Source organism: Molothrus ater, chromosome 16 (assembly GCF_012460135.2).
Source record: "Molothrus ater isolate BHLD 08-10-18 breed brown headed cowbird chromosome 16, BPBGC_Mater_1.1, whole genome shotgun sequence".
NCBI classification, from domain to species: Eukaryota; Metazoa; Chordata; class Aves; order Passeriformes; family Icteridae; genus Molothrus; species Molothrus ater.
The window spans coordinates 13,476,170-13,492,630 of NC_050493.2; the positions used below are offsets into that span (position 1 = coordinate 13,476,170).

The window sequence follows — 16,461 nt, forward strand, 5'->3', positions numbered from 1 at the left end:
GGCACCCCATTCTGCAGGGTAGTTGGGGCTGGGAGCACTGCTGCTCCCTGACAGTGCCAGCAGATCCCTGAGCTCCATGCAGCAGAGGGCTCTGGTCCATGGGGTGGCACAGCTGCAGCACAGTCCCCACCCACCACTAACAGTCCCACCAACAGCACTCACTGAGCTGGGGCCGATCCAGAAGTTTTCCTGCTGAACATATTTGACATTTTCATAAACCCCTCTGTTTCTCAAGACCTACAAGGAGAGAAAGCAAGAGCCCTGTGAGCTCCAGCCCCCAGGATGAACAGGAATCCCCACAGCCAAAGACAGAGCCCACAACTCCCTCCATCTGTTTTTTTGCAGGATCACATATAAACCCCCATCAAGGTGTGGGCACCTTCATATTAAGGTTTCATTTCAAATGTCCATCTCTGGCTACTTCAACTTTCAAGAAATCCCGGGGCCTGGAGCTCTTGGAGTGGCCTGAGCCTGCACAAAGCCCCACAGAGCTGAGCAGCACAAGCAGCACCCACAGGCAGTGCAGGCCCAGGTGCTCTGAAAGCTGTCAGATATGCAGCTGAGAAGTTCCCCAGGCATCTCCTGCATGGAGCAAGGACATGGCTGTAGGGATATCTGTACCCCAGAAAGCTTTAACAATGTGTGGGAAGGCTACAAACAGCTTCAAGATCAGCTCCCAAAGTCAGACAAGTCAGTTTTGCTCTGGGCAGAAGCAAAATCTTGCAACTGTAGCAAAAACTTAGCTTAGGTTTGAAGTATTTCCCTGCCTTGATCATCCTTCTGGTCTCCACCAGGAGGGGAACAAGCTGTTTGGAAGTGCTTTGTGCCAGATAAGATCTGACATCAGGAGCACTGTGGCTGCAGGAGGGACAGAAGGGGGTGTGGGGGCTCCCAGAGACCCTCCAGGCAGCCCCCAGGCTGGACAGCAGGCACCCAGCCAGGAAGGCAAGGAGCAAGCTGGGACACAACAGCTGAGGGCTAAAACTCACTCACTCCAGGCATGTCAGGGGGATTCACTTACTGAATCAACAGTTTCATGTTGGGAGAACCCCACAGGGGCGATGCCGTAGATGCACACAGCGAGGATGGTGATGAGGGAGTGCACAAAGGTGACCCAGTAAGTGAAGAAAGGCCTGCATGGAGGGAAGGGGAAAGGATCAGAGGCAGAAACACAGGCATATTACATCTGCTAACAGAAAAGAGGGGAAAAGCTGCTGTTTTCCCCCAGAAACCTCACCAAAATCTGGGGTACACAGCCAGGATCACCTAGGAGTGCTCAGGACAAGAGGCAATGACCTAAGGTCTTGCTGAAGACAGAAGCTGTTTACTCTGACTCCCCTACTACCCTGGATACCAACCCCTTCCTAAGAAAACATCCATGGGAACATCAAAGCCCAATGCTGAACTGTGCTGTGTTTCTGGAATAATCTGGAATGACGAGAGGCAGGGACAGCTGAGCCCTGCTGTTCACCACAGGACACTGGTGGTGGCACAGAGACCTGCAGTCCCTCCAGGCAGCAGAGATACAGACACACCGTGGGGAGCTGGGTGAGGTCCCAAACTGCTGGCTGAGGACACAAACATGCTGCTGTCAGCTGCAGCTGGCTCTGCACTCCAAGGGACAAAGATGGGGGGCTCAGCAGCACCCCGAGTCCCCAAGGGCCAGCAGCAATCCCTCGCTCAGCAGTTCATGGGTGTGGAAACTCAGGGCACTGGGAATATTTCTTTGTTTGCTCTGGGGTGTCTTGACCCCCAGGGGAGCACTGACTTTGACTTTTATTCATGGAGAAAGTTTCTTAGACTTCAAGATTGACTAGAATCCACAAAAGTATGCAATAGATTATAGAGAGTTGCGTAGGTGTATCACTTGGTGAGAAATTTTGGGATTTTTAGTATGTTGTGGATGGAAGCAAGATGGAGAGCACAGGGTGTCATCCTGGGTTTTTTTCTTCATGCTTTTTCTTTCTTCTTCTTTATGGGTTTGGGTGGCATTTTGTAATTGGGCAGAAAAGTCGCCATTGCAGCTCTGTGGGATCAGTTATTGGGTTAAAAGGGAAAATAATCCAGGTGTCAGTTCTTAATTGGATAGTTTAGTCTTAAAAGACCTTGGAACAAGAGATTGTTGGCCATTTTGTGCCTTCTAATGGAAAGCTGCCCAACTCACAGTAGTGAGACTGTTTCACTGATAAGAAATAACAAACACCTGAGTCTGAACACGAATTACTGCCTCAAGTGCTTTCAATCCAGACCTAGAAAAACCCACGACTGGTACCTGTCACAGACATATTTTATGGAAAATCCTTTTGCTAGGATCTTTTCTCCTGAGAAGCTGAGAGGCCTCAGAAACAAAATGTAAACAATAATGATCTGCTGCTGTGGAATGCAACAGGTGCATCTTTGATTGGTTTCATGTGATTGTTTTTAATTAATGGCCAATCACAATCCAGCTGTCCCGGACTCTCTGCCCAGTCACAAGATTTTATTATCATTCCATTTCTTTCCTTGCTAGCCTTCTGATGAAATCCTTTCTTCTATTCTTTTAGTATAATTTTAACATATCATTTTCTTTTATATATCTAAATACATAAATATTCTTTTCTATATCTTCATATATCATTTTCTTTTATATATCTAGATAGAGATATATATCTAATATATATCATAAAATAGTAAATCAGCCTTCTGAAACATGGAGTCAAGATTCTCATCTCTTCCCTGCCAACACCACCACATTTGGTGACCCTGAGGGAGGAACACTCCCACAGGTACCCCCAAAACGGGGAACCCCCATGAGCGCAGCTCTCACCTGTGGTCATCCATGTCCTCGATCTGCCGTTTGACGTAGCTGTCGATGCGCTTGCGGTACGTCCTGTTGGTCAGCTTGCCCACCATGCCCAGCCCGTAGGGCCTCTTCTCCTTGGCAAAGAGCTTCCTGACGGGCACGGCGATGCGCTGCCCGCGCCGCTGCGGGCTCACGCTCACCACCTCCTGCCGCAGGCGCACCTTGGGCTGCGCCAGGGCCCCGTCCTTCTGCTTCCTCCAGCCGCGCTCCAGGGGGCTGAAATCAAAAGCAGGACACGAGTAGGGACCAGCCTTGGCGTGGCCTCTGGTGGCAGCAGAGCCTCTGTCTGTGCCACCCGCTGATGGCAGACAAGGTGCCCTGAAGCTGTGTTTGAAAAGGTTACACAGAGCTAGGAAAGGAGAGCACAGAAAGTGGCAGAAAGCACAGCAGTAAGGACCAGCCTTTGCATGGTCATTGGTGGCAGCAGAGCCTCTGTCTGTGCCATCCCCTCCAGGCTGGGCAGCAGCTGATGGCAGGCAAGGTGCCCTGAAGCTGTGTTTGAAAAGGTTACACAGAGCTAGGAAAGCACAGAAGTGGCAGAAAGCACAGCAGTAGGGACCAGCCTTTGTGTTGCCTTTGGTGGCAGCAGAGCCTCTGTCTGTGCCATCCCCTCCAGGCTGGGCAGCAGCTGGTAGCAGACAAGGTGCCCTGAAGTGGGAGCTGTGTTTCAAAGGGTTGCACAGAGCCAGGAAAGGAGACACAGAAGTGGCAGAAAGCACAGCAGTAGGGACCAGCCTTTGTGTTGCCTTTGGTGGCAGCAGAGCCTCTGTCTGTGCCATTCCCTCTGGGCTGGGCAGCAGCTGATGGCAGACAAGGTGCCCTGAAGTGGGAGCTGTGTTTCAAAGTTACACAGAGCCAGGAAAGCACAGAAGTGGCAGAAAGCACAGCAAACACACAGAGTGGCACGAGGCTGATGTGCCAAACTGAGCCCCACCACTAAGGAGCTCCTGAGGCTTTAAGGCTGCAGCCCAACAGGCACCTCTGCAGCCTCAGTTATGTCTACTTCCTCCCCTACTGCACTCCTCTTACTCTGCCCTCTGCTATGAAATAGAAGTGGAGTTTAGCCCAGCACTGGAAATACCCACCTTTAAATGTCACTTCAATGTCTCATTTCAATGTCACTGGACTGGCAAATTGGACAAAAGTGAATCCAAGCAGCTTCCCAGAGCAAGAAAGCAGCACTGTCACAGGCTGCAAGCTGTACCAGCTACCTCTCCCAATCTCTCTTCCATTCCTCCCTTATTTGTACCAATGTATGCATTTTTCAGAATAAAAAAAAAGCAGCCTTCAACAACACAATAAAAATCCTGAGCATCCTGAACTAAAAGAAGGCTTTTCTTTCAAAATAGATCTGATTAACATTGCACAGGTTACTGGTGAATAATACCTACTTTTTAAGGCTCTATCACATCCAGATAAATTTGTATTTCCTTGCTCTTAGACAGGAGTGTAAAGGTCACATCTGCAGCAGTCAGACCTGACCAAAAAAACTCAACTCCCTCCCATTTCAGCCTCCTCATTGCCTGGCCCTGCAGGAGGCATGCTCCTGACACCTGCTCTACTCCAGTGTACCTCCTCTGGCTGCCCAAATGTCCCACTCTGCACAAAGACAGTGCCTGTCAGAAGTGCTGAGAGAAAACAGCCAACAACCTTTCTTCTGAAACATGACTGGAGTATCTGGAGAGATCATGACAGCTCTGAAGTACAGGCAAGCAACAGAATAAGGGAGAATCTGAACCTCTGTAGCCAAAATACTGCTGGAAACTTCAACTCTTTTCATATTGCACCTTGCAGAAGATGCATTTGAATATCCCAACTTCCCCTTGGGAAGTCCTTCTCCAGCAGAAGGTGCAGGTTCCACTGCAGCCTGCTCTTGCCCAAGAGGTCAAGTGGTTTCTGTGTGGTGAACATGCTGCTTCCCAGTGTTTCCAGTGCTGGAAATCTCCCTGTGCCCAAACAAACACCTCACCACGTGAAAGGACACCCAACTGTGACTCTCATAACAGCTCTCTGAAGGGTGAAAAAAATGTATTTTCCTTAAGAAATAAAACTATTTAAGGAGATTCAAAGGGAACCTAGAAGACTGAAACCATCTCAGAGGAGTGACAACAAACTCCCACCATTTGTGCTTCCCCTTATGTTAAACACAGTGAAGTTCTTGGAAACACTTGAAGGGAAAGTGCCAACACAGCAAGACAGGCTGAGAGCAGCAGAACCACAACAAGGACCTCCCTGTCTGCTCCATGTTCACACCCAGGAGAGCTCTCTGCTGGGGTGAGCTGACTCGGAAGCAACACAGAGCAATTACTCAGTACCAGTTACTCAGGTGGAAAAAATCCAGGCACACAGTACAGCACCACCCACATATTTGTAGGGCTCTCAGCATCAGTGCCACACCTTTCTCTCATTTCAAGTGAGGAATGCAGCCCAGCTTGACACTCTGCAATGCTTCACCGCTCCTTGGAGCATGAGAACAGTTACTGGTGACTGCGGCAATGGCAACAGCTTTCTCACTTTGCCATGCTCTCCATAGCCAAAGGCTGGGCCCTCAGCGTCCTCACAGTTGATTTAAAGTGTCTTTTGCTTCCTCAAGGCATGATACAATCTCTGAAACACATTAGTATGAAGCTGGAAGTTGCTGGAGTGACTGCAGAAGTGGCCTCAGAGTCACCTTTCACATCATGGGTAGCTGGGGCAGGAGGTCTTCAGCTGGATTTAAAGAAAACCCATCACTGCACTGCTCTGAGCTCTGCACCAAGCACCCACAGCACTCAGATCTTGGCTTCCTCCACGCAGGAGGCCCCACTCCAAAGGGGTTGGCTACCCCATGCTAGGCTTTGGCAGCTACCATGAAGATACTCACAGTAGTAAGTGGCTTCTTTCAAGCTCATTTTTGTCCAAAGCACCTCCTGTGAGATCTGTCTGATCTGGAGGTTTCACCTCCGCATCTTTGATTGCAGCTTCTGACGGCGACTCGAACACTTCATCCGGGTAAGTGGAGAGCTCCTCGTGAAGGACTCCTTCCTGGGCAGACAGACAGCAGTCCCATCAGAATAAGGCAACATCCCACTTGAGAGAGCACTGCTGCTCTCTGCAACACACAGTCCTGCCAGAACCAGAGTCCTGCTCTGCCTCTGGGCAGCACCACGCCACACGTGCCCCTCACCCGAGCGAAGAAGGACGTGTCCAGCTCATCTGGGAAATCCACCGTGTCCTCCTCCAGGAAGCTGGCAGGGGTGAAGCTGCGCCGCTGGGCCCTCCTCAGGGTGCTGTCCTTCACAGAGCGGCCCTGCAGCCAGGCACAGGGACATGGGGCACTGCCAGAACCTCACAAACCCGCCCCAGCCAGTGCACAAGCAGCCCACGTGCTGAGCTTGGTTGGAGCACAGCAGATGTGATGTGTGACACCTTTCTGGTGAGACACACAGCTGTCACCTCACTTCTCAACCCACAGCACCCACCCCCAGGCTTGCCATGTGCTTCTCTAGCGCATATTGGACAATGTGCCTGGCCAAACCACAGTGATGGCTGCTACTGGACACAGCAAAAAGCATCACTGAGCCCAGGACAGCAGGCACAGGGCAGGATGCAGAGATCTCTTTCACCCACTGGAACCAAGAGAGCTTCACCCTGGGAGTTCTTTGCTTTTAACCCTCTGTGTTCTCAGAGGTGTATCCATGACCTCAGTGGCCACACCAGGTGCCAATATTCAAATCTGAGCACCTATTGGTTTGACCACAGCATCCCATAAAACTCACTTCCTTTCAAACCAGGACACTTGTACAGCAAGAGCCTCAGGTATTTCTGCTCTTCCCTGGCTGCTTTCCAGGTGCACATGGACCACCCAAAGGTCCAGACAGGCTGAACTGGAGCTGTTAGAATGCTCTGAGGCTGCTGGCTGTGGGAATCAAAGCCCCCAGGCCAATAAGACAAACCAAGACCCATACCAAAACCGAACCACCATCCCCGCTTTCTTGCCAATCCTGCCTCCTGTACACATGGCTGAAACGCACCAGGAGGTGACTCCATGTCCCCGCCTCCAGCAGAGCTATCCCCACCCCTCTGCTGAGCAGCTCCTTGCCCCACATCCAGGGCAGAGACCCCTGCAGCAGGCAGTACCTTCACCAGCGCGGCGGCCGCCCGGAAGCTCATCTTGGCCACGGACTCGCGCTTGCGGCGCCGCGGGAGGCGGTTGAAGCCCGAGCGGGAGCTGGTGAAGGAGCACAGGGAGGTGGCCCCAGGTGTGATGGGGGTGTGGGGGATGCTGCAGCCGTCCGTGTCCTCGGCCATCCGGAACGCCCGGCCCCGCGCCAGGGGGTCGATGATCTGCCAAGAGGAGCAGCCCGTCAGCCCAGCCACCCCCAAAGCCTCTCCTGCCAAGCCTCCTCTCTCCCCTTGAGACCACGGCTCCAGGGACTGACCAAGAACCAGCCTGCAGGGACCATCAAGCAATTCTACAATAGGGAGATAAGGAATAACCTATTGGGGTATTTTTTTCTTTTGTTAGTATTGACTATTGTCAACCAGTCTGTTCCAGTACCTCACATAAGACTCCAAACCTCCTCCAGCCCTTCCTAAGCTGTCACAGACATCTTTTATGAAAAATCCTTTCCTTAGGATTTTTCCTCCTGAGAAGCTGAGAGGCCTCAGGAACAAAACGTAAACAATGGTTATCTGCTGCTGTGGAATGCAACAGGTGCATCTGGGATTGGCCCATGTTGGTTGTTTCTAATTAATGGCCAGTCACAGTCAGCTGGCTCAGACAGAGAGTCCGAGCCACAAGCCTTTGTTATCATTCTTTCTTTTTCCATTCTTAGCCAGCCTTCTGATGAAATCCTTTCTTCTATTCTTTTAGTATAGTTTTAATGTAATATATATCATAAAATAATAAATCAAGCCTTCTGAAACATGGAGTCAGATCCTTGTCCCTTCCCTCATCCTCGGACCCCTGTGAACACAGTCACACTAAGCTCTTGGTTTCATTGTCTCCCATGCCAATGAGCTCAGCAGTCAGAGAATGTGCTGCCTAACTAGGAGTCTGAGAAATCCCTGAAAACAGAAATGTTCTTTCTTTAGTTAGTTTCCTTCCTGATACTGGACAGCCCAGGACTTAAGCAGTTTCCTGTTACCCTGTTGAAACTATACTGTATATTTACATCTGCTTCCATTAATTAAATTTAACAGCTGGATAAAGCAGGCAAGCTTCCAGGAGCTGCAAGCTCTTCTTTGGGACTCCTCAGGCCAGTGCTCTCACTTATTCCAAACATACAAATCAACGTAATGAAAATATTGCCTTCAGCTACAAACCTTGCCTCTGTCCTTACATCATCACAGCTGTGGTTTCCATAAGACCTCTGTGCTTTATCCCAAGGTTTTACGAGCTTTTTTAATCCACAGTTGCACACTCAACAGGAAGCTTAATGGGCTCACACCTACTGACACCACGTTCTGATTTAATGTAGCCCACATACAGCTCAACAATATTTCTAAGTCTCCTGTGACCAAAGATTAGGTGCAAGACATTTAACAGAAAAGAAGACAACAAGGCAAAATGTGATTGAAAAATGCACTACATTCTCCTCTGTTTTAGTGCTGCCACCAGGCTGCAGCTCACAGACTGACCTGCTTTGGAAGGAATTGTTTTCCCACTCACTCTGTAAAGCACAGCCATCAACCACACCAATTGCTGTTGCTGAGGGGAGCAGTGGGAAGAGCTGGATATTGTGGTTAGTTCTGGTCACTGCATGTGCCCATCTGGGCCCTGCCCCCTTGGGTCACACTTAGAGGTAATGAGCAGGAGGCAGCACCAAACCCAGGTGCCCTTTGCAGACACCCAAAACCCCTTCTGAGGACCCATAAGCAGAGCTTTAGGACCACTGATGCAAGAGACACTTTTCAAGGTCCTAAAATATAACGAGGCTTTTATGGGGACAGTAGCTGTGCTACAGCCTGCATTCTGCTTGGGGCAGGGCAAATGTCCCCAGTGATTCCAGCCCTGCTACTGTACATTTGGGTCCAACATAGTGGTTACTCTGGGTACAACACAATTCTGTCCTTCAAAATGGCAGCAGAGAGCTGCTGCTCATGCTGCACACCCCTGCTCACCACAGTCACGGCATGACAAACACAGCTCTGAGCCACCACAACAGCTGAGGGATCTCAGCCAACGAGACCAGAGAGAGGCTGCTGGGGTGAGAGCTGCCAAACTGTACCTGGGCTGTGAGAAGTGTCTGAGCACAGAGCCCAGACGTGTCAAGGCAGGGCTCAGCCCGCAGACAGGTCACAGCTGCCAAGGCGCTGAACACACTGAGCAGGGAGCTCAGCCATGGCCCTGCCTCTGTCCCTCTGTCCCTCTGTCCCAGGTTACTCACCTTCTGCATGCCCAGCTGGCAGGGTCCCACGTAGAGAGGAGGAGGGGTCTCTGTGCTTGTCAGAGAAATGTTGTCCTGGCTGGGCAAGTCCATCTCCCGGATGACCTGAGGCTTGAGCTTCCCGTAGCGCAGGCTGCAGTGGCGGAGGCTCTTCCTCTGCCATTTCTGAGTGGCATCACTGTCTTTGCTCACCCCAAACCAGTCTGCTGTGCCTCTGAAAGATGCCAGCAGACAAGTGCTAAGAAGAAGGATGTTTGCTTGGGACTATGCAGGTGAAAAGACAAAGCCCTGGTGGTCACTTCCAGCCCACCCCAATTCAAAGACAGAACTCTTGCCCAGGAGCATCTCGCAGCTTGTCCTCAGCTGGTTTTAGCAACCTGACAGATGCTGGCCAGAAATGTTTGACCATCCACAGCATTCTGTCTCTTAAGACAGAAGAAAAATGACAGGAGACATTCACTGTGGGCAAAGGACAGTTTGTTCCGAGTTTTTCTAAAAATAAAGGAAAAGAAATGGTACAGAAATTCAGAAAATAACTTGGTGAAAGGTGGTTTTTTTTTTACTTTAAAAACCATCTATTGCAAACACTTACCATCTTCAGGCCAGCTTTAGGTCCCCATTGTGAGACTGTCCTGTTTCGTAGCTCTGTAACTTGTCCCAAAAGCCACCAGAAATCTCTTTTCTCTCCCAGCCTCCCCTCCACACTCCCAGAAACTCCCTAACATCTCCATCTCACGCTGCAGGGTTTCTAACCTCCTCAAGGGCAGCATTAAGAGCAAAACTTGCTGCAGCTCTGGTCTCTGCAAAGGCAGACACACACATTTCCAAGCTGCTGGTTGCAGAAGCAGGAGCACAAGGCTGCAGCCACGAGGCAGGTTGGCTGCCAAGTGCCTGCTGCCACAGAAGAGCAGTGGATCAGAAGCAAAATCCCAGGAAGGCAGGGAGGGATCAGGATAAGTCAGACTAAAAGCCTATTTCAAATCCTGCAGGACAGCTGGTACCCTAAACATACAGGGGTCATGGCAGCCCTGCCAAGCAGTTCCCACCATGGCTGATCCATCCTCAGGGGATCACAAGCAGCTCTCAGCCTACAGCTGACTGGCCTAGGTGTTGCAACCTGAAAGTCCAAGCCAAATCCAAACCCTTGGCCTCAGCCCTCCTGCTCAGGGGCAGGATCTCCAGCTGCTGAGAAGCAAGACCTCACAGATCACAAAGTGAGCATTTAAATACACACTGGAGTAAAGACTGGGATAAATCTAGAATTAGGCCACACATGGGAACTGAGACAGTGCAATGGAGACAGGAAATTAATCCAGTGGTTTTGAACCCTTCCAAGCAAAAACCCCATCAACCAACAGGTGAAGGTGCTCTGCCACCATGTCAAAAGGTGTGTTTGAAATCCACAGCCTTGCTGGCTAAAACCCAAATGCCACCAGCAAATCAACGTGCCAGCCTTTGGAGATGGGGCTATGAGATAATCTTGGGGCACCTCTCTGCTCCACAGACCCACATCTCCTTGGAGCAATCTTCCTCTCCATCCAGAGCAAAGGCCCAGGGCCAGCCCCTGCCGTGACAGACCCACCAAGCCCATAGCACAGAGGTCAAGCTGCCAGTTGCTCTGGCACAACACACACCTCACAGAACAGCCTGAGCACTCAGAGGGCTCCCCACAGACTGCTGTTACCAGGATTTCAACAGCAAGGTGACCTTGGGTGACAAGCCTGTACACAGGGCCTCAAAGGGAGAGGAGCTGAGGGTCATTTGGGCCCATACAAGCCTCAGAGATCTCCAAAACTGTGCTCCCACTGGTCTGGAAGGACAAGCACCACCACAGCTGTTGGCACTGTGAGGAACACTCCAGAACTGCCAGAGACCACTGCTGCGCCAGGGCCAGGGTGAAGAGCTGTCCCACTCCTCCCTGATCATAGCCAAAAGAGTCCACTAAAGAGTTTAGGGCATCTGGAGCACCCTGGGAAGATGCAGAATGCCTCTGTTCAGCTGGGGAACTCCATCACATCCTATGGAGTCCCCAGGGCACTGTAACAGCCAACATCAGAGTCAGCTGTCACTCTTCTGTCACGATGAGCCAAGCAGCCTTGAAAGCCTAAGGCCAAACACAAGCAGCCCCAAAGGTGGTGACAGTGCCAGAGTGGCAGCTGGCCAAGGGCAGGATGGTAAGACAGGAATACAGGGCAGTAGGTCCAAGTCACACTGTCTGTCTGGTCTAAAAGTTTCCTAAGCTCCAGATTTGGGGTGATGGTCAATGGGCCCGTTGTGCCCTGGACTCCTGGAGTGGCTCATCTCCTTGGTGCTAAGTAAACAAAGACCTCCACCTCAAAAAGAAGACAGTCACATTTGCATTAGAAAAAGCCATGATGTCAACAGGGAAAGAGTGGATGCTGTATTCCATTAATCAGCTCTGAGCTCCTCTGGACCAACACAACAGCATCTGTTTGGTGCTGCTTCCTCTCCTTCCCCTCCTGCCCCAAGAAGGCTTTGGGGCCAACATATGCTGCACTGCTGCCAGCAAAGGCAGGCTGGGCTAAGGCTGCCCTGGGGAGATATTCCAGCTATGGTGAACACCAGGAGGTTGACAGCTTGTTAGGAAAGGCAGGAGGGAGTGAGGCTGGCGGGTGGACAGCTTGTTAGTCCATGCTACTTATTGACAGCTGCCTACACATTTAGTAGGAGTGACAATTGTTTTCTGTTAGAGGCACACATGAACTTTCTCACTCTGCCTGTCTGTAGGCCTCTTGGACAGTCCTGGGAAGGCAATGTGATCTCAGCAGCAGCCAGACTCTGTGCAGTTCACAACAGCCCTGGCACACACATGCAGGGTGGGTTTCACACTCAGTACCTGAAGAACGATCGGGGCAGGGACTGCCGCTTTCTCAGGGAGCTCCTGCCCCCCCGGTGCCCACGGGCGGGCAGGGTCTGACTCCTCTGAAACCGAACCTGTCTGCTGCAAAGAAAAGAGAGCTGAGGGGAAGGAACCTCCAGGGCTCTGGAGAGGAGCAGCCACTGCATCTCCTTCCATAGCCCCATGGGCAGCAGTGGTGCCCCACGGAATGTGACAGTGGCCTGAGCTGAGAGCACGACCTAAGAGAAACAACCAAGCTCAAGCCAACCCAGCAGCAGCATCTTTGAACCCAGGAGGCTGCTGAATCCTCTTGGTGCACCTGTGACGTGTCTCACACTGCTCTGGAAGGTACCAGGGGTACTGCCACCCCCTCAGCTCCTCCTGTAAGACCTGCCTTCTTCAGCCCAGACACAGCTACAAATTCCACAGCTGGCTTTGGACACCAGTGTCAAACCATGGAGGTGTCAGCAGGCTGTGATATGATCTGCTTAGAGACAGGTGACTGGTGCCCTGACAGGATCTTGCCTAGTGCACAAGTTTATCTGTGGCACATCTGCTGCTTTGCATGGACACCTCAGACACCCTGGAAGACTGGAAATGGTGTTAGATGCTTTCATATGAATCACTCCCATGCCTTGTTCTGGACTACACAGGCTTGACTTTATGTTCACAGTTGATCTGTGTCCTCCAGGGAAGATGGTATGGAGTCCTGCTGCAGTTTCACATTCTGTGCATGCTGAGGGCTGTGTTAAACAGAAAACTTGGCAGTCAGCCTTCCTGGACTCACAAAACAAATCCCAAAACACAATTTAGGGATGTATGGTCTGCTTTCTGCACTGTATTCCTAGCTCTGCTAAATGGAAAACAGGGATTTAGGCCTTGATACTTTCCATTTCCCTGGCCTTGTTTCTGATCCACTCATTTCATGCTTTTATTGCTAGTGTTGTGTAATGTGTGCATCTCCTGCAGTTCTGCTCCTTGTTAAATCCTTCCCAAAGTAAATTTGTCACAGTAGCACCAAAGCAGTTCACATTTCCTCACTCCCCTACATACAAACTGCATGTTGTGAGGACTTCTGGGACAGGTTACCCAGGCCCTTCCACCCAATGCTTCTTGTCAGGGCCTCCACAGCACCCTCCCAGGATACCCCCTCACCCTTGATGTGCTCTTGCCTAGCTGTCCTGGCAAGGAACACGTCAGGAGCAGGGAGGCAAGGGAGGAGGCAGTGTAGGTGTGCAAGGACAGCCTCAGCAGCCCCAGAGGCTGCCCACAGCCCTGAAAAGAGCAGACACCACTTCACAGGCTCAGCCCTCCCAACCTCACAAGAAGCAGGATCAGAGTGGGCTGATGCAGGAGAGCTTCAGCACCAAGGCAGCTGGGGAAGGTCTGAGGCAAAGGAAAACAGTGTGTGGGAGATCTCCCAGAGCTGGAAAGCTGCTCCTTTGTGAGGGGGCGAAGCCTGGCTGGCTGAAAGTACCCCTGACCCCTGGAGCTCCAGGGATGCTCCTGGGATCCAGGCAGGCCTGACACACTGCCAGAGACAGAAATGAGCCATCTCAGGAGAGAAGCTGGGAGAGCCACTCCCTCTGGGCAAACTGGGATAAGCCTTTGCCATGGTGAGGGAAAGAGCATCCAGCTCTGTGTGGCCATGTGTCAAGAGTAATAATGACAACCCTTTGCAGGACTGGGACACGGGACCAGAGCAGCCTCTCCCTGCTCTCCACCACCCTCAGAGCCATCTCAAGGACCTGCCAATGAGCCAGTGCTAGGAGCCAAGCTGCTGAGAGCCCTGCACAGCTCCAAGGGGTTCTGCCTCCCCCAGCAACCATGTGCTCTCAGACACTGCACCAAAGCACACCCAGCACACCCCACCTACAGTCACAGCTAAACATCAGGGCCTGACACATCCTGTTACTGAGAAACAGCCCCCCCAGGGCATGGGGGCAGCCAAAATCTGTCTGTAAGTGGCAAACACCATTCATTATCCTGGTCACCAGCATCTTCCTCTCAGGACTTGCCTCCTCATTCAGTAAACACAGCTAAACATCAGGGCCTGACACATTCTGTTACGGAGAAACAGGTCCAGGGCATGGGGGCAGCCAAAATCTGTCTGTAAGTGGCAAACACCATTCATTATCCTGGTCACCAGCATCTTCCTCCCAGGACTTGCCTCCTCATGCACTACAGACAGGCTGTACAGCATCACTGGGCTTCTGCACTGGGGACCAACCTGCACCCACCCTCCCACCACCTCCCGAGGTAATGAGGGACCCAACCTAACCCTGTGACAGGCAACGGGATGAGCAGAGAATCACAAATGCACAGCTGCAGGATGGCAGAACAGACTGCAGCAGGCTCCAGGAGCTCCGTGCCTCACCTCTTGATGGTCTGGGTGATGGAGGTCTGGCGCTGCAGCCCCGCTCTCCTGGCGGGGTCATGCGGCAGGGACGGCACGCGGCTGTTGTCGGCCGGCATGCTCACGCTCCGCAGGAACGCCTGGCGCCGCGTCGGCTGCGAGGCAAGGGAGGGAATCACAGTCAGGGTTTGGGGTGGGCATGTCAAAAATTCAACATGGACTGCCTGAGCTCCTGCAGCACATCCTCCTGGCTGCTGTCTGCCCAAATCACACTCTCCTAGGCCGCTCCACAAGGTCAAGAGAATAGGCTACTCCACAAGGTCAGGAGAAGAGCAGTCAGTGGGATTTGCTTCTTGAGTGGCTCTGGAGCTGCACTAAAAGCCTGTGAGAGCTGTGGGTGGCTCTGCAGTTGCTGCCTGGTGCAGCCTAAGCAAGCTGGGAAAGGCTTTGTTCATAGCCTAACTGCCTGGGCACACTCACGTGTCATGGCTAAATGTCACCTACCAAATGTGACACAACTCTCCACGCTGTTCTCAGCTCACACATCTGCCTCCCCAGGGCTGCTCTGGATTTCATTTTTATCAGCTCAGCAGAGACACCATGTCCCATCTGCACAGGGCAGGCTGAGCAGACTGCCCCTCTGGCAAGGGAAGCTCTGATCGATCCTCTGGTCAGACACTGTCTCTGCCTCAAGAGTATTTCAGCCTCTCTAGCCCAGAAAGCTAATGATTTCCACTTACATTAACAGTTCTGATATCTTTTATGTAAAAGCAGTACACAGATACTCAGGTTGTAAGTCAGAGGTGCACAAAATGCACTCTTATCCTGACAGTCTGGGCTGTGCAGAGAACATCACCTCCACCAGCTTCCATCGTAAGCACAGAGTGTCCCTCCAGGTGCCCAGCTGGATTTAGAGACTCCAGATAAGGCAAGATCCATCTGAGCCTTAAATAATTGATTCAGAAGTTTCAACCTGCACTGGTAAAACCCTGAACTCCTCTTCTAATGCCTACAGACTGACCTCCAAACTCTTTCCTTCCAAGGGAAGACCAGAACCAAGATTTATCTGCCAGGAGCTGTCACATAAGTGACGTGCATTTGAGTCCCTGGATCACAGAATGATGAAGAGGACAGTTCTCGCTGTTGCAAGTGCAAGAGAAGTTCTCTCTTAAGACAAGCTTGTCCTCAGCCCCCTCCAGGGAAGCTGTATAACCCTCCATTTCTCTAATGACTAAACTTTTTTTCATATAACTGACTGAACCCAGGCCCTGTACACACCCATGAAGCTGGGCAGCAAGAACCCTCTGGCTCTGCCTTTGGCGCACAAAGTCTCTGCTCCTGCAGCAAGGCCACACAAGCAGCCAGCATTCAGACCCAGGTGTCACACCTACAGCAGTTTTTAATACCTTGTAGCAGGTATTTGTGATATTCTCCCTATCCCCAGCACAAATGAGGGTGTTTTACTCATGCTTTGCACTGCTCCTATTAACCTATCACCTCATCTCGACTTCAGCCCTTCTCAATGTTATGTATTTCCCATCCCACATGGTCCTCTTATGCTCCTCCTGCTGCTAACAGCTTTGTGTTGCCAATAACTGTTCTTTGCTGTTACTGATGAAAGTCTGTCATTATCTTGGCTATTCATAAGTCAGATTCATACCCTGCTCATTTCAGCACAAGCTCCAGCACTTCCAGGCCCTCATGCTTGTCTGGGAGACCTTCACTCCTCCAGTTCCCTTAAGAAATGCTTGTTTGTATACCTCACTCTTCATATCCCAGCCAAGACACTTCTCACAATGCCCACATCCAAACACTCACATCCCCTGATGTGAGTACATCAGCCACCCACCCTCATCCCTCCCACATCCCCTTCAAGGGGAGTTAATTACTGCTCATAAATTTACTCAAAGGCTCTGCCCCTTCTCATGTGGCCTCAGCACCTGCCATCACACGCTGCCTTTCCCTGATGGGGATCCCAGGCACAGAGATGCTCCCAGCACATCCCTCCCCAGCTCCATAACCCTCCCTCCAG

General features: G+C 51.4%; 1 protein-coding gene across 3 annotated transcripts in view; it reads right to left on the reverse strand.

Annotated features, from left to right (window-relative positions):
* The window catches only part of RHBDF1 (rhomboid 5 homolog 1), a 37,080-nt gene that overhangs the window by 5,497 nt on the left and 15,122 nt on the right, over positions 1–16,461 (reverse strand). For 2 of the 3 annotated variants that reach the window (XM_036392122.2, XM_036392123.2), the window contains exons 3-10: positions 14,451–14,584; positions 9,214–9,427; positions 6,962–7,168; positions 6,009–6,131; positions 5,706–5,866; positions 2,807–3,058; positions 1,022–1,133; positions 163–237 (exon numbers count right to left, since the gene is read on the reverse strand). In XM_036392122.2, the coding sequence (XP_036248015.1) occupies positions 163–237; positions 1,022–1,133; positions 2,807–3,058; positions 5,706–5,866; positions 6,009–6,131; positions 6,962–7,168; positions 9,214–9,427; positions 14,451–14,584 (1,278 nt within the window). Of the gene's footprint in view, positions 1–162; positions 238–1,021; positions 1,134–2,806; positions 3,059–5,705; positions 5,867–6,008; positions 6,132–6,961; positions 7,169–9,213; positions 9,428–12,070; positions 12,561–14,450; positions 14,585–16,461 lie in introns of those variants that run through there. The other variant, XM_036392124.2, reaches the window with a different exon arrangement.